The 24,221-nt window shown below is 41.0% G+C and overlaps 1 protein-coding gene and 1 long non-coding RNA gene across 3 annotated transcripts in view; one reads left to right on the forward strand and one right to left on the reverse strand.

The window, feature by feature from the left end:
- Positions 1–22,064, reverse strand: part of FBXW4 (F-box and WD repeat domain containing 4) — a gene marked incomplete at its 5' end in the record, with an annotated part of 74,984 nt that extends 52,920 nt beyond the window's left edge. The window contains 5 exons of one of the 2 annotated variants that reach the window (XM_083505252.1): positions 2,225–2,319; positions 5,450–5,582; positions 6,622–6,807; positions 8,237–8,332; positions 21,841–22,064. In XM_083505252.1, coding sequence (XP_083361378.1) covers positions 2,225–2,319; positions 5,450–5,582; positions 6,622–6,807; positions 8,237–8,332; positions 21,841–22,064 — 734 coding nt within the window. Of the gene's footprint in view, positions 1–2,224; positions 2,320–5,449; positions 5,583–6,621; positions 6,808–8,236; positions 8,333–21,355; positions 21,495–21,840 lie in introns of those variants that run through there. The other variant, XM_083505253.1, reaches the window with a different exon arrangement.
- A 298-nt stretch (positions 22,065–22,362) lies between these two features.
- LOC310707829 lies at positions 22,363–23,974 on the forward strand. The gene is made up of 2 exons (XR_014526739.1): positions 22,363–22,468; positions 23,621–23,974. It is a non-coding gene; the product is annotated as an uncharacterized lncRNA (long non-coding RNA).
- The last annotated feature ends 247 nt before the right edge of the window (positions 23,975–24,221 follow it).

Genomic DNA, 24,221 nt, shown 5'->3' on the forward strand with positions numbered 1-24,221 from the left:
GTGGTGCCCCAGGAGAGGGCCTTCCCCATAAAGGATTCCTTTCTTTACCCTAGCCTTTGACACCAGAGATGTTGTTGTTGTTGTTGTTGTTGTTGTTGTTGTTGTTGTTGTTGTTCCACCATTCATCTATAGTTCTCAGTACTCATCCTATTCCTATTCCTGTGACTGTAATTTGATTTCACTGCTTTAATAAACTGAAACTGAATACTGATGACTACGATGATATACACAAGAGAGGGAGAACCAGTCATCACAACAGGACAATGTTCAATTTAGCATAATTGGATGCTTTGATTCTCAACAGCCTAATGCAAGGTTCCAAAAACTTGTGAAAAAACTAGGCTCTGCTTCAAATGTAAGACAAGTTTGCCACAGAAAAGCTCATTGTAATTCACAACAGAAAATGAACTTCCTCAAAGAATAACTACCTTGCTGCAAGCTGCTTTTGAGGTTAAATACCTCAAAATAAAAGTTGAGTCAGGGTACAAAGCGCTTCCAAATCTTCAAGATACAAGGCACTGCTCAAGCCTTGTGTAGTTCAGTTTTGTGACTTTTGTATACAATTGTAACTTATGGCCAACATTCAGTCCTTAACATTAGCAGAGTAGCAATATGATTACAAAATAACTCATTGGAACAGTTTAATTTCCTCTGTGTATCTTTCCCCAACACATCAGATTTTGTTCACAGATGCCCAGCTGTGACAAGAACAGTAGCCAGAAGATACTCCCATGTGTTTTAATGACTCTTATCAACATTCCCACAGAAAATGAGTGGTTCTCTGGTGCCCCAATGGTACAGAGCAGCTTCAGAGAATCTGCAAGTTCTTATGTACAAATACCTTTTTCATTCTGCAGCATCAACAGAAGAGGCTGTCTGAAATAGAACCAAACTATGGGCTTTGGCAACAGAGCATGCACAACAGAATCTGCTTTGCATTTTGCTTTTTTCGTTGCCAGGGGACCAGCACTGAATAAGTTTCATATAGGAAATACATATGTACAATGTATCAAAATGAAATTTGCTTATTTTTACAGTATTCTTAGGAACTCTGAGGTCAAGTGCCATAAACACAGTCTCAATTTAAAATATGGTTCTGTATCTTCCAACAGCACTTGAGTATGCTTCACTTAAAGGAAGAGCAGCTTTTCTCATTCCAATCCTTCCACGGATTGGTTGTAGCTAATTGTAAATCCCACCTATCTTCCAACTGTTCAGGGATTTTCTATTAATTAGTTTTGGAATTAGCATGCAAAATGAACTGATTGAACTTGCCGCAGTTTTCTGTTTCTTCAGTTTCTTGGACTGGTGATTCGCCATGAGCAATTCTATGTATTAACATATCACACAGGGGTGGGGGTGTAACAGTATGATCATATCTATAGTATGTTTCATGGCAAAGGCCATGTTACTAGATAATGACCAACTTGCTACAGCTAGCCTGTAACCACTCTAAGCCTTCTCTCTCTTGAATCTTCTGAGCAAAACACTGTATTTTGTACTGTACAGTACTTTGCAGATTGTAATTGCGATATGGAATGTGGTTGTACAAGTGGCAACAACTGGATACTGCTTGTGACACAGCGGTGAGTGACAGAACTACTCCCATGCTCAATCACATTCCATTACTTGCAATTAAGTTGCTTTGAGTGTGTACAGATCCCCACTGCATAATGCAGAAAGGCAAGGAAAAGATTAAAAATCAGCCAACAGCCAAAAAGCTAACCCTCGTCCCTTCCCACAAAAAAGTGCAACTTACTTTTTATGCTTTCATAGGCATAGAGGATATAATGCTGCTCTTGCCAAAGTGGCACTTGCAAGGGTATTGTGCAAGTGTAAGCTTTGGGTGAAGAGGAAAAAAAAGAAAACTAAAGATCCTTATGCAGAAAGTATTTGGTACAATATCTAAGTCAGTGCACCCCTTGACTTCACCCATACAGACCAGAGTATTCTGCAAGTTCAAACTTCTTTTTTCTAGAACCCAAAGGGCAAGAGAAATAGAAGGAAATGCTCTGAATTCCACAAAAAATATAGAGTATTCTTATCTACCTAATTTACTGTTTCTACACAAAAAAGGGTTTTGAGTCACAGAACTGATGATACTTAAATGCTGAGTTCTAGACCTCCGGAATACTTGGTATAATAGGGAACTTTAGACCTAAAGATAAACCAGATTTAACATGAGGTGTGCATACATTCAAATGCAATGTTTATATCTTGTTACCTTGATAATGGACTAATGGCAATGGACCAGACCCGGTCTTCAGTCTGTATGGTGTGCAAACACTGGCCAGTTCTGCCTGGTGATAAGGACCAAACCTAGAGAGAGAGAAAGTGCAAATGAACATCACACAACAAAAAAGTACAAGATAAAAGTGTTAACAGCAGCTGTGTTTGGAAACGATCCCTTGCAAAGAAATCTTGGGAGCACAATTTGAAATTAGCAGAGTAAACTTAAATCAACTTCTTTACCCCTGCGATATTTTGGCTGCATGCTTTCTAAGCAAAGAAATGATAGAAGAGATTAGTAGCAGCTTCTGTCCAAATCAGTCCCAGTTCCGGTGCTAAAAGCAGAGAACAATCATCTGAAATGCATCTGCTCAAATTATGTTGAAGGTCTGCATGTCAGAACAAATTTAGATTTTATCTCATCTTTATTCTTATGGTTCCCTGTCTGGGCAAATCCTTAAAGCCTTCTCTCCAAGTTTGTTGCAAAACAATAGAAACACATGGAGAACAGGGCAGTCTAATTTCCCGTGCAGTGCCCCCTTCTGTACTAATTGTTAAAACATGCTCAAATCCCTTAATGCACATTCACACTTTGATAATACTTGTTCTCCCACAATACACATTGTTTATTACCAGGGTAAAGTGACTTGTTTATGAGCTTTCAGAAATCCGTTACTGACATACTGAATAAAGCTTAAGCTTGTGTTCCTGACATCGTTTTGAATACCATCATTTCTTTCCTCTACCCCCAACAAATTCATCTCCCATTTTCTGGATCTTGAGATTTTAGTTTCTGATTCCCTCCCCAACTATCCCCCAATGTCTTAAGGGAATTCAAAGCTGGGAGTGCTGTATTTGTTTGTTTGTTGATAATGCTCAGGATTGCAGGCTATTCGGTGTCAGAGGGGAATTTGGCACCTAGTGTCAGCAAAAGCAGCAGAAAAGTTGAGCTCTTTTAATGCACCCCTATCTCATACAGGTTAAAAATATTGCTGGGAGCATGCTATCTGGTGCCTATCAATGAGGAATGTGCATTAGCAGCTACTCAAAGCTCAGCCCTAATCAACACTCACTATCCCTCCAATGCACTTACAGTTCCCATTAGAGACCTACTAGGGATTCCCTTCTAGCTAGGAGTCAACACAAGGAAAATGTCACTTGGTAAAAATAAAAGCAAATTCCCTGCTCATAAGGATCAGGCTGGAAGAGTGTTAGGTGAGCCAGATTCCATTTCTGGGGTTTTTAAAAAAAGACAACGAGCACAATTAAAGCAGAATTCCCTTTGACTTTGAGGATTTTGCCCTCAAGGTCACAAGATTCCAGTGGCAGGGCATCAAAGAATCCCACATAATGAATAGTTTAATTCAGTGTGATTGAAATTCAGAAACTGAGCTACTTTCCCATTCAGATCTCAGCCTGATGGCCCACAACAGGAGCACTGTTGAACATACAGTAAAATATTAAGAAATGTGTTCCCAAATCATGTTTGGGTTAAAAGTAGGTCCTGGGTCTGAAAAGGTTGAAGATACCAGCTGTAGAAGTTCCAACACTGTATTGTTCTCGTAGGTAGGAAGTATAGATTCACAGAATCATAGAAGAATCATAGAGTTGGAAGGGATCCCGAGGGTCATCTAATCCAACCCCCTGCAATGCAGGAATCTCAACTAAAGCATATATCACAGATGGCCATTCAACCTCTGCTTAAAAACCTCCAAGGAAGCAAACAGCTGACAATAAACAATGAGTCATAATACAAATAATGTAAACAGCAAATAGAGCATTTTTGCCACTGGTTGACACTTTTGAAACACTTCACATTCTTCTGCTGCTGTTCAGCCTATCCTCTTAGTGGATTTCTTCTGACTCTCCAAATTGTCAGAACCATTTGGCCAGTGCCAGAACCATTTGGTCAGTGCCCCATAAGGAAACTATCAGTTAAGACACAGTCTGCTGGCTGCTTGGGTGGGAATTGTTGCATGCAAAAGGCTCTGCTCATTGAAAGCAGCTCTAGAGAAACCCAGATCCAGATCTTAAACTAAGAGTAGGGAGCGTAGAATCAGAAAAGCTAGGACTGTTCACTGAAGCTGGACTAATCCTGGTCACTACCCCAAAGAATGTTCTTCCATCGTAAGGGTAACATCAGGGGAAGAAAAACACTAAATCCCTCTACATGTGTTCTGTCTGACAGCTTGCCACCCCAAACCTCAGTAAATAAAAGCTCATGAAAAAATAAGCTGTTGCTCCACATCACTGTTAGCACAACTAAATTTCTAGCTAAAACACACACAGAGAGAACCTTGCATCTCCCCATCTCTCTCTAGGAAAATAAAAATGACTCAGACAGTGAAAACTTTGGCTCTCAACAAGGGCCAGAAACCATATGGCCCTCTAAATGTTGTTGGAATCCACCTTCAAGGATTATGGGAACTGTAGTCTTTCATCATCTGAAGGGCCACAGGTTCCCAACACATGCTCTAAACTAAACATGTATGCTCTTTCAGCCCTAGAATCTTATAAAGGAAGGAAGAAATGGCTGTATAAATATTCTATCCTCCAAGGGATCCTGACCTCCACTCAATTCAGCAAAAGAACTAACAGGCAGAAGCCTTAAAGGGCAATGGAAACAGGACTCTGTAATCTGATTTTTGACTGTCATAAATCTCAGCATGCCTATATAATGTTTGTGTTACAAGAGAAATGTACCGGTAGTTAGTTACTCCACTTTGGGCAGGTGGCTCTGAGATCCATGTCTGAAACATTTGAGATAAACTTGTACAGTGGTACCTCACAAGACGAATGCCTCGCAAGACAAAAAACTCGCTAGACGAAAGGTTTTTCCATTTTCGATTTGCCTCGCAAGATGAAATTTCCCTATGGGCTTGCTTCGCAAGACGAAAACGTCTCGCGGCTTTGTTTCCTTTGTCTAAAAACAAAGACATGTTTTGTTTATAAAGTTAATTTATTTTCCCTTCAATTTTTGAACTGCTCTTTACAGTATGTGTGACTTTAAAGAGCAGTTAATAAACTGTTGTTGTACCAAATTTGGCTTTGTTTGGACTTTTTTTGACCATAGGAACGCATTATTTGATTTTCAATGCATTCCTATGGGATTTCGTGATTCGCAAGACGAAAAATTCGCTAGACGACAAAACTTGCGGAACGAATTAATTTCGTCTTGCGGGGCACCACTGTAAGTATAAAGCAAGACATGCACACTCACCTTTGCTGTTCTGTCCCGTGAACCACTCACAACGATAGCTCCTTGACAATCCACACAGTTCACTTCCTGTTCATGCCCCAAGAACTTGAAGCTGAAGGAGCCATTCAGCTTATGAAGGACAATATTGCCATCTCTGAAAAACAAAACCACAGTGAAGAAGGTGCATCTCCTTGGAACAAATGCCACAAGGCAAATGGCATGAGAGCTTCTCATATCCAAAACTACTCTCCTTCACTGAGGGTCAATTTACTGAATTCCGCTTCAGATTATCCCTGCCAATGAAAATGTAAAAGACGGATTTGAGAGAGAATGACGTAGAAGTGCTCTTCATGTTCTAGCTGGAGATATACCAGCACAATAGTAGTTTCATTTCCTAAATGCAACACATTATCTACACATACATTCAACCCAGCACATGCAGACAGGAGAGATCTCACCTCTGAGACCAACAGGTCTTGAAAACCCCTAGGTACAACAAAGATAGAAACTGATGCAAAGTTGCCCTTTCATTTCATTTATTTCAAAAACTAGTATACAGAGATATTCAGGAAGTATTTATCCAATACAGCATATACATTCTATACTCAATTTGCCACTGAAGACAACAAAGGACTTGCTCACATGTCCTAAAAGGTTTCTTTGGCAAATCCATGACCCCCACGTGGTAAATGAACAAAGCACACACATGGTTTAACAGTCTTGGTCACAGTCTTGCAATAGGACAGGCCTGGGGAGGGCTGTTTGTATATGCCATACTAAAAAAGAAATACAAGCTGTGATTAAGCAACCCATACTCCATACCAAGAGAAGCTGAATTTAGCCACATGCATAAATTATGCAAACTTATGATCATATCCTTGCAGCTGTAAGGGCCAGAAGCCTGCCCATTTAAAGTAAAATAAAACAAAGCTTAAATTCTCAGGAAACTTAATTTTGTTGCCCCATATAACATTTCACACTTCTGCAGAATCACAGCGTGTACACCACCCTGCCATGGGGACTGATTTGCCCAGTGATCCCAAACAGGGATCCTTTAAATAAAAGTCAGTCACGCAATGCAGGAGCTCTGAAAGTCAGTTCTTCCAGCTCTTGTTCAAGTGCACCTATAAACCAATGTTGGATGCTCAACTACCATCAACCTCCTTCTTATTTCCCTATAACAAAGAGCTTACCCTCCTCCACTGACAATATGGCCATTAGCAAGCACAAAGCGGCACACGTCCTCCTGGTGGCCAGAGAAGACTGCTTGGGAACAGTGCTGCAAGCTGGTACCATTGGGATGGAGACAATAAACTTGAATGTCTTCTGCCTGGGATAGGTAGAGGTAGTCATCATCTAGCTGCATCCAGGGCATTAAACTGGAGGGGGAAATATATTAAAATATTAGAAACTATGCTGACAGTTGGCAAACATCCTAAACTCTTAATTCTTATGGAACTTCAGGCCTTTCCAAATACTTTTAAAGAATCCCATGATATATTTGTACTAACTCTAACCCAACCACCAAAGCCCATAGAATATATAGTCTTGCTGTGGAGAGGTATCTATGCTCCTGTTTGGCAAAGCTGTAAGAAAATATACAGAAGAAAATGTGACACACACACACAAGTACTGTGATTTTAATCTGATGGTGCTATTTTAGTGCTGGTGTGAAGCGAAAGCTTTTACTTTTGCTTTTATGTGATTTATGGTGGTACCTTTTTATGATTATATTTGTTAACTGTCTTTGAAAAGGGGTTTCTCCTAAAAGCAGGACAAAGAATATATTGTTTGTTTGCGTTTTATACCGCCCTTCGCCCAAAGATCACAGGGTGGCTCACAACATTAATATTATTATTATTATTATCATTGTAATCCAAAGACTTGGAATCAAACAAGCCTCAAATAATTATTATTGAAAAATATTATGTTAATAAGTGATCCATGTAAAAGCAGGGAGTTCTTTGGAGAGCTGGAAACTTTGGTGATGTTTAGCATTTTAAAAAATCAGAGACTGGATATTGTCTTCCCTGCTCACCCCGTATGCTACTTAATTACCCCCCCCACTCTAATTTAAGTAGCATATAGTGAGGAAGGGGAGAACACTCAGTCTCAAAATATAGAAAAATAATAAAATTCAATGCATGGAAATCAAAGAATGGTCCAGGCGTGAAAGGTGGCAACTCATCCCTAGTAGAATCTCAGGTTCCTCAATGTTCTTGCACTAGCTGGGAGGAAAACAATTTTTCCAGCGACAAAATCTGCCATTTTAGTACTGGGACAATGCAATTCCCTCACAATATGAGCACTATATTAAGGAGGAAAGATGCAAAAACTTTCCTGAACCAAATGAGTAACAACTTGGTATTTGCTGGGTATGGGTAGAGATGGGGAGGAAGCACTTAATCCTTTTGGAACTGAGAGGAAAGAGAAGCAATTTATCAGCAGCAACTTTAAACACTCCTGTTTAAAGTTAGCTGATTCACCACTTTCTGCTTGTAGATATTCTTCCTGCATAGGAGCAAGCAACTTGGACACTGAGCTTTCATTGATAATTTGAGAATATGACTCGACAGAGCATTCAGGGAGTTTTGGTATTATAGTACTGGCAAATGAAAGCAGGTTGCAGAGAAAGCAGCATCAACAGCTACCCAATCTCAGAATGCCAAAAGTTAAAGAGGCTCAAACACTGTGTAACCAAAGAGATGCAAGAGCTGAACAGAGACAAAAAATGGGATGAGCTCCAAAAGACAGAGAGAATTCTAGCTGTAAATCATGGGGCAGGAGAAAAGAGAAGGAACCACTTGCTTGCGCTTCCATCTGAGGAGTGGGATTTTCCGGCAGCGTCCACGCCTCCAGTTCTGAGAAACCTTGACCCTTTCCTTCACTGGAACACCAGCCACTCTGCAGAGAAAGAGCAATTAGAGAAAAGTCAGGGCTGGGTAGGACTCCATCAGCTTAATGACATAACAGAAAGGAACTAGATGACTCCATCACTATCCCAGTGCTTGAAGGAAGAAGGGAGATAACATTTGCCAACCAATGCCACTGTAGTATTGCTGAAAGCTACCAGAAGTAGAACTACATCAGCTTGAGCAATTTTCAGTTCTCAACACTCTTTTTTCCATCATGTTTTTGTGCCTCCTTAAATCATTAAAATTATGACCTGCTAGTTTATATTTTATGTTAGGAATTATAAACCAGATCATGATAGATCCAAGTCATAACTACACAGCCACAGACTAGTTTTGCTACAGATATCAAGAAGACAACTGCATAATTGTCCCAGCAAAAGAAAAACATCCAGGAATGAAAAAATATACGTCTTTCTCATGTAGACAATTACAGATTTGAAATTACAGGAGGGCAAAATTTTACTAAAATTGCTAAATGAACATATGACTCAAAACAGCAACCAGACCAACCTTCCAAAAAATTATGCTCTGTCAGAGAAGGCTTAGAGGACATGCTACTCAGGAAGGTTGACAAAAGCTTAATTTTCTCTCTTAAGCAAGAGCAGAACAAAAGGAAAGGCTGAACACCGCTGAGATACAATCATGTTAAGTGCCACCTAGTGACTAATCTATATAATGGCATTATCCATACATCCAATTCCTCAAGAGATTTACCTTTCAAATAAAGTCATTGTCAGCTTCCTTTTAGCAATTAAGGCTGTAACTCTATGCACTTTTACTTGACAGTAAACTTCATTAATGTAATGGGACTTGCTATGGCACAAATTTACACAGGACTGCAGTGTAAAATGTATTTTCCATTTTAATTATTTCACATGAGGTAATGTACCAAACGCTCTGCTGAAACACGAAACAAATCAAGATATCGATTCCCATTTTTAAAAAAATCCTTTATTACAGCACTATATTTAGTGTGCCAGTAGTCCAGTTACACTTCCACTTGCAGCGCTGGCACATACCCTACACTTCCGAATTTTGAAAAGCTCATTCCAAAAAGAAAACCAAGCCAGGATTTTTCTCCCCACATTCCGGAGCCATAGCAAATAGTTTTTTTTCCATTTCAAAGTATGTGACTTGCAATGAATCTTCACACACAAGCCCAAAAGAAACATGCAAGGTGGAAGTTACCAACTAGTCCAGGTGCAAAGCCAGCAAGGTAGTACTACCAACCCATTTCATCTCTGAAATTAGGCACAAACATGATCACTCAGGGAGGCCAAGGAGGTTTTATTTTAACACTACCAAGAGCTAGAGTCTAAATTTAGCAGTCGGTGAACTGATAAAGCAAATAAAGAGAATCCTCTAAGAGCTCTGCATGAAAGAAAGCTACTTTAAGCAGGCAACAGTGGGAGGAACAAAACTGCAGGAATGCTTTTGTCCTGGCTTTGTGCATTCCAGCACCAGGCTCACGGGCACCAACCGTTCAAATGCACGGCAGGTAACAGCACAAGGGCTATTGTGGCTGTTTATTATTAACACAAACTTGGAAAGGATTTCTGTTCTCATGGAACTAGAAAGGTGAGTTCAGGCTAGTTAGCTAGTGACCACTTCAGTGGGGTAGCCTAAGCAGGTGTAACGGCATTTGTTCACGTTCCATCCATTACCCTTTCCTTGCCCTTTCTTACCTCCCTCTATTGTCGACCAGTGTTGAGATTTGTATTGTAAGATCTCTGTGGCAGATACTTCTTTTTCCCTTATGTTACTCTTTACCCAGTACTAAATCTTCCTTTTGATTCAAGGAAAGAATCAGGGGCACGTTTATAATGGGCTTTTGATTTTTCTTCATTTTAGCTGCAGCTTGAAGTTTCAAATGTTAGGTGCAAGAAAGGTGGCCATGGTTTTCCCTAAAAGTCCTGATAGGTCAGTCTCCAGGGACTGGCAAGCCGAATAAGGCCTGTGGACTGGAGGTTTCCCCACTCCTGCTATACCATAAAAGCACTAATGTACATTTTGAAGGTAGAGTATAAGTATAAAACTCCATTGTTGCCTGCAGCAGCACTGTCCATATGTAGGCAGCTGGAGCTTTAAGGATTTATTACAACACCCTTTATTACTGTTGTAAATTTCCCCATCCCATGTAACTCAGCCAAACCCCTTCTGTTTCACCATCATGAAGGTGACCTTTAAAGGGGAAAGACCACAATACTAGAGGTTACCTTAGATTCCATAAAGTCTTCTGGACTAGTAAAATTAGGTACTAAATGAGGCCAATTCTGATATAGATGTGGGTTAACTTATAGACAGACCCAGTAGCAAACACCAATGGCTGAGAGCACTCTACTCTTCGGCTCTCAACAGAAAACCACTCTTGCTTGCTTACATGGACCACTACCCAGTACACAGCTACGGGTACATAAAGGTGCATTCCTATGCTCAATTACCTGAGAGTAAACCCACTGAATGGTGTTTCGTTCTGAGCAGAGATGCATATAATTGCACTGTAAGTCCCACCAAATCTGTGGAGCTTAATTGCAGCTAACTCTGTGCTGGACGGTAACCTCCAAAAGGACAAATAGATACCAACTGCCTTCCCATGGCATTTCCCCTTACACTGGAAATGCAAGACTATAGCAAGCACTGTCTCTAAGAAAATCACAGCAGTAAGCTAACCCTTAAGGATAGCAGTAGAAACATGAACCATGTTCTGCCCCCAAACAACAAAAAAAAGAAGTCTGCAATTGGAGATTTGCTAGCAATTCCATCCATCAAACATGAGACTGAATAGAAGATGTCTAGTTCCCCATTAGCGGTGGGGGCTAACAAAGAAGAAAGCTCTTTTCATGCATCAGTGGATAGAACTAAAAAAACATGAGGCACAGAAGAGATTTAAAACAATGGGTGAAGTAAGGTGCTGCTTTTAAACAGTTTCTTTTCCTATCCTAATAAGCTGTGCTAGAACAAGTGATACTAGAGGGATATTAATCACTGGCTACTGAAGGACTTGAAGTTCCCTGCAACTCAAACCAGAATAGTTGCCCCGGCAATAAAAGTATTTTTAATACTGACTTAACAATATTGTTTTAATAAAGTCAATTAAGTTTAGATCCTGTTGGCCCGTGAAGTTTTTCCATCAATTTTTAGGAGCATGGGAAGTTCACCTTGTATCAGTTCAAACCTGCCACGTATTCTTATGTATTTTAAGCAATTATCACCTTCACATTGACTTGAATTTCTTTTATCACAAAGAGAGGCTTCGCTGGGGAATCCTATACAAGTCTACTAAGTAGTAAGTCCCACTTTGTTCAATGAGGTTTACTCCCAAGCATAGGAGCCAACTCCTAGGGGCTGAGGTCCCTTTGCCCCCCCAAAAAATATTTGAGGGGGCCACTCCCCACAAAGTTTATGGACACTGCTATTCAAATGGTGTGTGTGTGCTGTGTCATGTGATTAAGTTGGGTGGGGTTTACCTGCCCCCCCAAAAAAACATTTTATTCAATGTGGGCATCCCTGCTCCCAAGGATGTATGTTTAGGATTGTGGCTTTATTTATTTACTTATTGATACTTTGTTAACTAAATGGGACGTGGGTGGCACTGTGAGTTAAACCGCAGAGCTTAGGACTTGCCGATCAGAAGGTCGGCGGTTCGAATCCCCGCGATGGGGTGAGCTCCCGTTGCTCGGTCCCTGCTCCTGCCAACCTAGCAGTTTGAGAGCACGTCAATGTGCAAGTAGATAAATAGGTACCGCTCCGGCAGGAAGGTAAATGGCGTTTCCGTGCGCTGCTCTGGTTCGCCAGAAGCGGCTTAGTCATGGTGGCCACATGACCCGGAAGCTGTACGCCGGCTCCCTTGGCCAATAAAGCGAGATGAGCGCCGCAACCCCAGGGTCGGCCACGACTGGACCTAATGGCCAGGGGTCCCTTTACCTTTCCCTTACTTTGCTAACTGAGTTAACAATTACTTTAAAAAATAACACATGTAGAATTTCTCCATCAATGTAATGTTTGAAACTATTAAACATGAAGTTTGATAAGATACATAGCAGAAGAAACAAGAGCAAGTGCACCAAGGAGTGCAACTATTCTTCTTGACCATCCCTCTCTGTTACTGATGACCTGTATTGTTTAAAAAATGACAAAGCACCCCAAAGGAGGAAAAAAATATCCCTTTAAACAAACATCTCTTATAGCTGTTAATGCATGGGAGAATCTCTAACCTGGCCCTGAGGCCTAGCCAGACTCTAGTATTCCCAGCTCTCTTTCCATCGCCTGGGGCTCTCTCTCTCTCCCCCCCCCCCCCATCTCCCTCCCTTTTCCGGCACTTTGTCACCATTATAATTTGACTGCATTCCTGGGCATGTGACCCACTTTAAACAAAAACACACAGAGATTGCCATCACCTAAGAATCTCGTTTTTTACAATCAGGAAAAGAGACTAGAGGGTCGGTTTGCAGTGTCTGCGCTTTACCTCCTACTCTGGTCCAAAATGGCAAAAAAATATGTCCACTGAAAGTATGAGGAAGAATTCCCACTTTAAATGCTGATGTTTTGCAAGAATGTCTTGGATCGGGTATTAACTTCCAGTTCATGTCTGAAATCTAAATGCCCATGGATTCGGATTGAGTTCTAATTGTTTTATTTCTTTGCTTGGAAATTTATATCAGACCACACATCAAATTGTCAGGGAAACTCAGAAGGTTGGGCAATAGCAAGACAGTCTGGGTGTGGGGTTTAAAAACAGCATAAAACGAAAAATAAATACAAAAATCAGATTTGAAGTTAAAATAAATCAAAAGGCACGAGAAAATGAAAAAAGTGCCAAAATGGCTGTGGTAGGCACCAAGTAAACATCTGGGAAGAGCATTCCATAAGCATTCCATAAGCATTCTGTATCGACACAGAAAAGACCTTTTCCCTTGTAACCTGCCACAGCTTACCCAGCAACAATGCTCATCGAGGGCCTCCAATGAAGATCTTAGGTCCCAAGTAGGCACATATGGAGACAGGTGACCCTTCAAATTGTGCCTGGAAATGGATCAGGAGCAACTGTAATTGGCGAAGCACTAGTGTAATTTGCTTACTTAGAACCTTTACAGTGGCAGCTCCCCAAATGTAGAACTCTCTCCCAAAGCAAATTACACAGGCTCCTTCTCTCCTGTCCTTTAGACAAGAGGTTGAGACATTTTTGCTCTGCCGTATTTTCTTCAACTCTTTTATTGTGGTTTTTTAACTGCACTGATATTTGATTATTTCAAATAATATTTTTTTTTGCTCTTCTCAGAGCCAAAAGTCAGTATAAACACCAGTGTGAGGCCATTTCGTGGACACTGCAATAAACCATAGTTTCTCGTGCTAAGAACAAGCCAGAAAACCCTTTCACATTCCTCCCCAAACACGACTGCAAAAAATGAGGTAAGAAACTTTCACTTCTATTTTGATTAACCACAGTTTAGTGTTACATCAAAACTCTAAACAGTGGGTAATCTTAAGTGTTGTTTGCTGAAACAAGCCATAATTAGATTAACTACTGTTTCTTGGTTTCAGATGAAACAACCGCAGTTTAGAAAAAAGCCTGAGGCTTCCAATCCTCTTTTTACAGTCATTGCAAAGGATAAGAGAAGGGAATGGTGTGTGAGCTCCAAAATCACTGCAGTTTGTTCCTATCATGACAAACCATGATTTACTGTGACATCCAAGCCAGGTCTACAAGTCTTTTATTGGATCTACTTCCACTAGGGAATGCGCCAGCTTTTCAGATTTAAAGGATTGCCTGCACATGCCCACCAGCAAAAGCTGACTTGGAAGTTATTACCATACCCTGCCTCCTTTCTCCTATGGTGCTAACACAACAAATAAGCCTAAACCTAGTAAAGCACCATTTTAGGATGCTTACAGAGACAGGATTGTACTTGAACCAAATAGGAGTGCTGGCCCTCTATGCCCTCAGGCATCATGCTGTTCACATTATGAAGAGACAGGAGCTTTCTTATCTACCATTTATCCACTCTGTCACTCTGAAGAGCTATCAATCTAGCTCAGAAATATTTCTTTTTCTTTATTTTCCTAGAATCCATGTTTAAGCAGCCTAGTTCAGATGTCCTAAACTGGTAAAAACGTAGGAGGGGAAAGCAATGCAGAGGACATAGTACAAAGACACAAGATTTAATATTAATGTTCCCCTTTTAAGCCATAGTTTTCTTGTGTTAGAATCTGAAGCAATGTGTAAGAAATGAAGATATTATCACCTTATTGACCCTACATATTTATCTCTTACTTTTGTCACTGCTTACAACAATAGTCGATTTATTCAGCACCAAGAGTCACCTTAGACATATACCACATCAAAAAGCTATTTTAACTACATCTTCTTTCTCCTTTCTTTGGCGATCACTCATAGCCAAGTAAGATTGTCTTCCATGGATATGGTCTTAACAGTGTGTCCATAAGCGACTGTGGAGGCCAATTCTGGATCCACATGTCCTTCAAAAGTAGGGACATAGGTTTCCGGGTGGAAGTTGATCACGGTGAGGATTGGCCAAACGTGCCTTCCTCTTAGCATGTTTCTTATTTTTGTCCTGAGTTCATGCTTCTTCAAAGACCATGACACATTTGGTAGAGGCTATTCTTCAACTGGAGCGCTTGCAGGCCAATGTTCCCAATTATCTGGGCTTATACTGCATTTTTTTAGATTTGCCTTGAGAGTCTTTAAACCTCTTTTGTTGTCCACCGGTATTTCGCTTTCCACTGTTATAGATATAATGCAATAGTATATAATCTATTAGCCCCTTGGGTAATCTGACATAGGCCTAAAACGGTTCGTAAAGTATGGTGAGGAGTCAAATTATTTTTATTTGTCTCCTTATTTCCAAGCCAAACATCTCATAACACCATCACATTTGAAACATATCTTCACAATAATTATTTTAATTTAATCTTTAATAAATCTTATTTTATTGATGTTATATAACCTTGGTATGATCAAAATTCTTTTAAAAATCCATGGATGACACTAAAATGCATTTGAGCTATATGTAGCCTGGAAACTGTATGCCATAGCTCTTTCAGTCTGGAAGCAAGTCCTATCAAAATGAGACAATTTATTTCCAAACAAGGATGCTCAGGTGCAGGGTGTTTGCTTAAAAAACAAAACACTGTGTTCCACCACTCAGCTACAGCTCACCCCAGGTATATTTTTATTTCTGAATAGGCAAGTTTAAAAGGGAGAGCTAAGGCCAAGAGTAAGATGACAAAAAGGTGTACGATGAATAAAACAGAGTCCAAGTTAACTACCACATTGCTGGTCATAAAACCGCAACGGCAAAGAATGCTCTGGCGTTCAGAGAAGGGGGCTCATCATTTCTGACAACACCAGGAAGCACTTTAGAGATGTTGCTTTACAAGATCTGAAGGGAACATTCTTACAGACATTTGGTTACTGAAGGGCAGCATACAATTCTTTCAAATTATGCACTCAGTCACCACGTGCACATACTGTAATACAAGACCTCGCTTCCTGCTGCAATGTACATTTGGGCAAACTATATTAAAATCAAATGGCCCTTTCCTGCTCCTGCAGGTGATTGATCACAATCTCTTTCTCCCTGCCACCGCCTTTAAAGAAATGCTAAACTCAGTTTTTATCATCACACAGAAACCGTTAAACAAAACCTTTTGCAAACTTCTGAAGACGACAATAAATACAGTTGTGAACCTTGGCTTCCTAGCTCCCATGTGCTCTGAATCAAGTAGTGCAAATTCCATACTTAATAGTAAGTTCAAATACTCATGTGGACATTTAGAGATGTTTTTTTTACCCTGTTTGTTAGAACACTGCACAATCCACCATAGATCATGTTAGAGACTAATACCTTAATCAATCTACCCCACCTGCAATACACAGCTGTGCACAGTACAGAAGCTCATTCCATGCTGGTCTCCTAGGAATTCAAAGCATAAAAAGAGAGAGCAGAAGCCACAATGTAGGCTCACATAGAGGGCAAATGGCATTCTACAATTATTAGATGGGGCACCTCCAGTACAATAGGAAAGCATTAGTAGTCGTGCACAAGGCTGGAAACCTGAGGCATCCAACTCTTGATGAGTGTACCAAAGTGTTCTGAGATTATTTTCATCCTTGTGCAGGAATAGCCAGCAAGGATACTCTGCCAATGTCTCCCTCTCCTAGGCTTCTGGAAACAAAATAAAACTGATAATGTAATACTCAAACTGTAATTTTCATTTTAAAAACTGACAAAAAAAATGTCAAAGTAGAGAAACCTGACCAGAACACCATCAAACCCTTGGCTAAGTGATACGATAACCTCCAAGACCAGCACACTGCTTATTTGTTTGTTTGCACGCTGTCATTCCAGCAAACAGGGCTCAAGGTGGCTAGCTAACAGTAAAAAACAAGTAAAATATAAAATAACAAAACATTAGCACACATAGGTAAAGCATCTGTAAAACGAACAAACAAAACTGGCTGTTGAGCAAACTGCAACATTTACACTGGCAAAACTAGTGAGCTTATAGATACTAGTTCATTTCTGGGCCCAATTGAAGGTGCTTACATTACTTCTAAAGACCTAAATGACTAGAGCCCCAAACATCTGAAAGACCATCTCCTTTCCAACAGAACTCCCTCAGGTGTTGTGTAGGAACCCTCTTCATAGTTCTGGCACACTCAGACATTGGTGGGGGTACAGAATGAGAGAAGGCATTCTCTGTGGCAGCTCCTAAGCACAGAGGTGCACCTGACACCTTCACTATATAGTTTTTGCCATACAGTGGTACCTCAGGTTAAGTATTTAATTCGTTCCAGAGGTCCATTCTTAACCTGAAACTGTTCTTAACCTGAAGCACCACTTTAGATAATGGGGCCTCCTGCTGCTGCCGCGCCGCCGGAGCACAATTTCTGTTCTCATCCTGAAGCAAAGTTCTTAACCCAAGGCAATATTTCTGGGTTTGTGGAGTCTGTACCCTGAAGCGTATGTAACCTGAAGCATATGTAACCCAAGGTACCACTGTATACTGAAAACACAACTCTTTACCATTACTTTTGACACATGATATATATACACACATATTAGGACCCACCTTATGCTTCTGAATCAAAATTGTTTCAACTGATTTTAATATTGTCTTTTTATATTGTTGTTGCCCACCCTGTGACCTTATGGTGAAGGACAAGTAAGAAATCCAGTAAATAATAATAGAGGCCATAATAAATAATATCCAGTAAATAATAATAGAGGACATGTAAGCAATTACATATTTGAATAAATATGTAATTGCTTACATGTCAGAATAAGTATGTAATTGCCCAGCTGAAATTCAGCAGAGAAGGGGCTCCCATGGATCTTTTCTGGAAAGAAGTTGGCCCAGTAGCAGCCATCTAGAATAGCAGCCATCTAGAATAGCAGCCATCTCTCAGCTTCCTGTCAAATGCAGCCTAAAGCTGGTTTGAAATGGATCTAGATAATTCACCTCATCCAAGAACACCTGGAGCTGAGGTGCCACTACATTGTCAAGAACCTCATCCAAGAATATAGAATATTAGAGATTAGCTGGAAATAATCCCATATGGTTGGATTTGGAGAGGTGTTAGCTCAAAAGTCCAAAACTAATGTTGAAAGCAATATTAAAACAAACAAACCCTGAAATTTGCCAATAGAAACCTGTAGCTGTGACTCTGTCTACCACAACTTATTTTCAAACCTTGTTCCTTTCTGAAGTCCTTAAACAAGACAAATATAAACCTTCATAATTTTACCTAAAATTAACACACAACTGCCAACCCCTAGTCACCATCTTGCACCCGCACACAAGATCTGAGAAATTCAAAGTTACTGTCTGCTTCACCGTAACTGTGGTCCCACCTTATCCCACCCATAGCTCCATCTGCCCCATGATATGCATCTGTTAAGTGGCAGGAAAGTGGTTATAGGTAGTGTTCTCTGGCAGGGGTATCAAACCCAAGTCCAAAGACTAGTGTATGCTGTACAGTGTATTACTGTACATGTCTTCTACTGCAAGCTAAGAAGCACATAACCAGTTCACTGTCTGACCACAGGCAAAAAAACCCCAGTACTACTATCACTCAATGTGCTCAAATCTAGGAAGCCTTATAATGCCCAGGGATAAGAAGCAAAATACAGGAAGAGGCCAATTCTAAACATTTTTCCACCACTCTTCACACAGTCACACTCATAATGCTATTGAGGTATTTTAAGAGTCCACTATACAATAGGAAAATGCAATTTAAAAAAGCCTTTAAGAAAAGCTAGTGAACATTTAAAGTTACCTCGAGAGGTTTATATATGCTTTCATTTGTACACTTTCCTCAGTTGACTGAAATTTCAGATTATTGTTCAGCCTTTCACTTTAGCAATAAGAGTAGAGGCCCTACCAACTACTGCACCTGTTATGCTGTATACCTGACCCCCTCCTGCATCCAATGTAGAGCTTATAGTTAATGAAAAAATACAAAAATTCATTTCCTCAGAAGGAAGGACAATATAGCACAGCAAGCAGATCCCAGGTGCTGAAAGATACAACAATCCTACAGCCCTCACCCCTGCCGATTTCAATGTAACTATCGCCCAAGACACTAGTGCAAAGGGAATTTCCTTTACTACCTCCCACAACCCCAGGTCTTGATGTCTCCTTGGTTTTCCATTCAGGAACATTTTTAAACAGATTAGCATAATAGGGGATTTTTTTGTAAAGAGCGTTAAATTCTAAAGCTATCTTTAAACTGTTCAGGGCCATCCAACTAATGTTAGTCGGGCCCAGTAGAATCTGTTTCAACTTTAATAATTATTTCATGGTTCTTGGCTCATGATTAACTGAAGATTTTGGTGTTTTTAATTCAAATGCATCAGATTTTTTAAAAACACTTCAGGTTCTGCCCCTATGAACCTTATAAGATACACTCAGATGAAAGATTGGATTTATTAAAAATAAATCCAAGATTTATCTAAGAAAAACACCAAAACAAATTAATGAAAATCATCCAGAGAGGAATTCATCTGGTGAAAAAGTGAGATCATTTGGAGCAGGCTTCCTCAACCTCAGCCCTCCAGGTGTTTTGAGACTACAATTCCCATCATTCCTGACCACTGGTCCTGCTAGCTAGGGATCATGGAAGTTGCAGGCCAAAAACATCTGGAAGGCTGAGGTTGAGTAAGCCTGATCTGGAGGAATGGTGTTCATTGTCCCCCATATAACAGAGGCCCAATTGGTCTCAACTAGAGTTGGGCATTTAGTGTCATCTGTCCAATACTGTGGAAAATTCTTCCAGCAATGATTTGGCAGGTATTCTCACTTTCAGGCATCTCTTGAAGGCTCTTGTACTGACAGGCCTTGCAGCTGTTTATTTCTTTTTTTACTAAGTCACCTGAATGATTATCTGTATCTTTAATATTAAGTGAGAATATTAAATTGTGTCTTATAATGTACACCACATTGATATATTTTATGATACACCAGTACAGAAATACTTATTATAAATAAATAAAATACCACATAAGTTGTTAAATACCAAAAGAGTTTATATTGTTTTAATATGGTTAAGAAATCAAAGAAAGACAACTTTCTCTCCGCTTAACTACTATTAAGGGATATGTCAACACCAGCATTCACCAGTTACCACTAATCCTTTAACCAGGATACAAAGCTGTGTGTTTGTCCTGTGTGTGCAAGCACATGGGAGAGTGTGCATGTGTGGGAGTCTGAGGTGACCATTCTCGCTTTAGGTCACATCCACCACTGGCATTAGTCCCCAAAGAGTTGGCCAAAGGTGAATGAAACCCTCAAACCAGAACATGCAGACCAGCTGTTGCCTGATCAACATGTACTGTCAACAGCTCTTCAATGTCTCAAGAAGGAGTCTCTCTCCAACCTACTACTTCAGATGTAGCTAGAGATGCCAGCGATTGAACTAGGGGTCTGCATATAAGAGATGTATGGAGCTAATAGCTCCTCCCCATACTCCTTCACAAAATACCATTGATTCAATTGTCACTACTAGTAAACTGGGTTTTATTAAATATATAGCATAGCATCTACATGATGAACATTTTAGCTGGACAGTTACCAGCTGAAATGTAAACTATTTAGATGCTATGCTGCACCTGTTGCATCCAGCTACATCATGGGGCAATTTATGCCACACATTTCTTCAGAAAACAAAGGAGGCAGGGAAGTAGTGAAATTTTCCTCACCACATGTTGATGATATTGGCAGTTCGTTTCCCACACAATTACAAATGCAATGATCCATGCGCATGAAAGTGCAACATTATACACTTCCCAGTTTGTGCACTTAAGAAGCAAACCCGGAGGACAGGGTAAAGGAAGATAAAGCAAATCAGGAACACAGTAAGTTCTTTGCTGATGTACATTAAGTGCATTGTTTTAACACTGTAATTTTGCATTAACTCCATCCCTTAAGTAGAGTTTGAGTAGAACTTAATCATACTAATCAGTAATTAAGCATAGGTCAGAAAAGAACCAATCTAATTGAGTTGTGATTCCAACCTTGCTACACTTCAGGGGCACAGAATATCCCGAGTAATCACAGCAGGCCCACAACTACTCTTATGGCAACAGGAATACACAACACCAAAATCAACCTTTAAATTTCTTGCATATTAAAACTGAAAGGTCCATGCTGACAAAGAAGTAAACTCGCTTTTCTTCCACTTTCTGTTTCAGATTATAAATTATTAAGAAATGCAGTTATTATCAAGGCAGTTTGGGATGTCACATAGAAATGCAACTAGACCCAAGGGCTATTATGCATCCATGGGTCTCAAAGTGTTGCCTTCTGTTCAGAACCAGGGCTGTACAACCCAACAGACAATGCAACCAAGTTCAAAGAGAGTCTTAAGTCAGTGGGACTTACTGCCAGGTGTAAGGGTTGGGGCTGCAAGAAGGAAGCCCCCCCCCCTCCACTTATTCTGGAAGCATATATAATTATACAATTGTAGAGTGTACATCTTTTTGAGTGTTGCCTAAAGCGTGCCTCCAATACTAAATTGTAGTGAAAACAAGCACCCGCTGACACAGTAATAGATGTCCTAAAAGCCTGGGTCCCTTGCAAGATTGTGGGATCTAACATTGGATGGCACAGATCAATGGGTCCAGGACACAACATACCGGGTCTAATAAGGTACCTAAGGACAGTATGTCCCGGGACAACAAAACTAAGCACAGTTCGGCCCCTGAACTAACTCTGTATCCCAGGCTGCTTCGCGCCCATTACGAGCCCCGAAGCAGATCTCCGCCCCTCCGCCAGGCCATCCGGACTCCTCCGCGGGAATCCGCGGCGGTCATCCTCCCTCCCTCCCTCCTCCGCCGGGCCCTGGCGCTTCAGGAACCCCCCACCTCCCCTGACAGAGCGGGCGTGGCCTTGGTTACAAGGGCGCCCCTTAGCAACCAGCTAGGCCGCGAAGCCCCGTGTTTTCCCAGCCGGCTTTTCCCCAGCCCAGGCGCTTACAGGTCGGCGCCGTGCGCGCTGAAGCCTGCGTTGAGGCAGGAACGGGCGAGTCGCCTCCACAGGGCATCCCGGCAGGTGAAGCGGCAAAGGCGGCGGCAGGTCTGGCCCAGGCGGCCCAAGGCCCGCGCGTCCAGGTACGAGCAGATGAGCAGCAGCAGCTCCTCCGGCAGCGCCCACAGCGGGCAGCGGCTCTCCGCCTGCGGGGGGCTGCCCGGCCTCCCCATGGAGCAGAGGCCTCGCCGGCCCGGGCCCGGCAGCGACAGACTCGGAAACTGAGCCGCCGCTGGGCCCGGGTAGGCCGCCGCTAGTCGGGGGCGGCGGTTCCTCCCCGCCTGGTCGGTCAGTCACATGGGTACGTCCCGCCCTCGGGAGACCGGCCCTCGGTAGTGCGTTCATTGGATCCGCGATGGTTTCAGGGTGAGAAAAGGGGGAAAGAAACAGAGCGACTCCCTTTTGGCACGGCGGGGACACGTTTCTCTCCTCAGGAAACATATCGTCACGTTACGATCCGCAAACTTCTCAATGCTGGAATAGTACAGTTGCAGGCAAAACCCACGTCTGCAGCCCAAACGCCAATAAAGAGGACTGTGCTAGGGAAACGTGCCACTTCCCTTTCCATTGGTTGCAGGCAAGTCTCTTTGAGACACACAAGCACGTTTTGCAATAGGGGGATAATAACATACTGACATATTTCACAGGGTTGTAATGATTAAGACTGAGGTGGTGTATGCGCTTTGAACATGCCAGAAATTCTATATGAGTGCTAAGCTTTTTTTTTTTTATCTCTGTGGTGCAATCCTGTGCTTGTTTACTTCCCATTGAAGTAAGTGTTCGAGCATGTATGACTGCAACCTGTGTCTTATAAATTCCTTACAGGATCAGTTCCTCAAAGAGAAGATGAGCATTGCCCAGGCTGTTGTTTCAGAATTAAGAAAATTCTGTACATGCTGAAATAATAGGACGTGGTTTGTGTCATAGTAAATTAAAGCCTGTGGTAGAATTTACACCTATTTTATGGTTGGAGGTGCTGGTTATGTACACATTCACTGCTTAAAACACCAGGAGGTTGTCGTCTCCCCCATCCCTCCACAGTGTTTCAAGTTGCCTTAAGTTGCTGTACAGACCAAAGCGGGGGGGGGGGGGCAGGAATATCTTCATCCAGTGCCCATGACTTGCTTAGCTTCCACCAGCCAAACTCCAACCCACTGAAGATGTCATTTGTAAGCACAGTTTGTTAACTGGCTTCCTGCTGAAATATAGCATATAGACACACAAGCTAACTACAGTAGTGCAATGATACAGTAAAGTATGTACTTTGATTTTGAAACAAATGTGTCTTCAGAGCCTTTCTGGCCATTCCTGTAAGATCTCAGAATATGTAGATATTGACACCTGCTTGTCCAGCATGCAGACTCCACTTGGGCCTTTGTACTCACATACCGGAGGATGCAGGGAATAACTAATGCAAAGAATTAATATCCAGCAAATTGGACATGTTGCAAAGTTCCTTGTGAATAAACATACATTGTTCCCTCTGCACTATCTCTGTCAATATGGACCAAGCCATTCTCAGGGCAAGTTTTATTCTCTGTGCAACTTATTACCAAGTACAACCATTTCCTTTTGTGAGAGAAAAAAAAGGATACATTCAAAAATACTGTCAGGGAAGCTAAGTCTGTTTCTGGTCCTTGGCAGCCACAAGCATTAACAGGAGTGCTCTATTGCTGTACTGTAATATTAATCTAAATGCCTGATACAAGTGACATCTTTTTTATTTCAGAGTCAGTGGAGCTAAATATTGGCAAAGCTACTTTCTTCATACTGTTTCCTTGAAATGGCTCTATTACATGCTACACCATTTCTAGCTGAAAAACAAAACATTCTTCATCTGTCAGATGATCATCAAAGATGCACAAGATGTTCAGAATGTGAGAAGAAAAGGTTGGGATACAGTCTTTGTTACAGTTTTTGAATGGAATAAAATAGCTGATGCTAAACCATATGCTGCAACGTTTCCAGTAGTATATGGCAATGTCTGTATTAAATATCATTTTGGACCTGATGATGATTGTAGACTTCAATGCAATACAACTTGCAGACAATGTTTCTTCAATAAAGCAGAGTTGAAAACAAACTTAAGACAGAAAAGTGTGGTTTTCAGTCTTCACATCAAGTAGATCAACTAGTCAAGTAACATACCATTTGATTCAACACAGTTCCACAGTCTCTTAGGACCAAGGACCAAGTTAAACCTCTTCTTTCACCTCTGAATTTGAAATAAATTGTTATATTTATAATAAATTCTGGAAACGTATGATATGAAAGAATGAGAGTTATTAAATATTACATCAAATTGAGCTAAGAAAACTGGAGGATGCCAT

This window comes from Podarcis liolepis (assembly GCF_965112155.1).
Source record: "Podarcis liolepis genome assembly, chromosome: 5".
Taxonomy (NCBI): domain Eukaryota; kingdom Metazoa; phylum Chordata; class Lepidosauria; order Squamata; family Lacertidae; genus Podarcis; species Podarcis liolepis.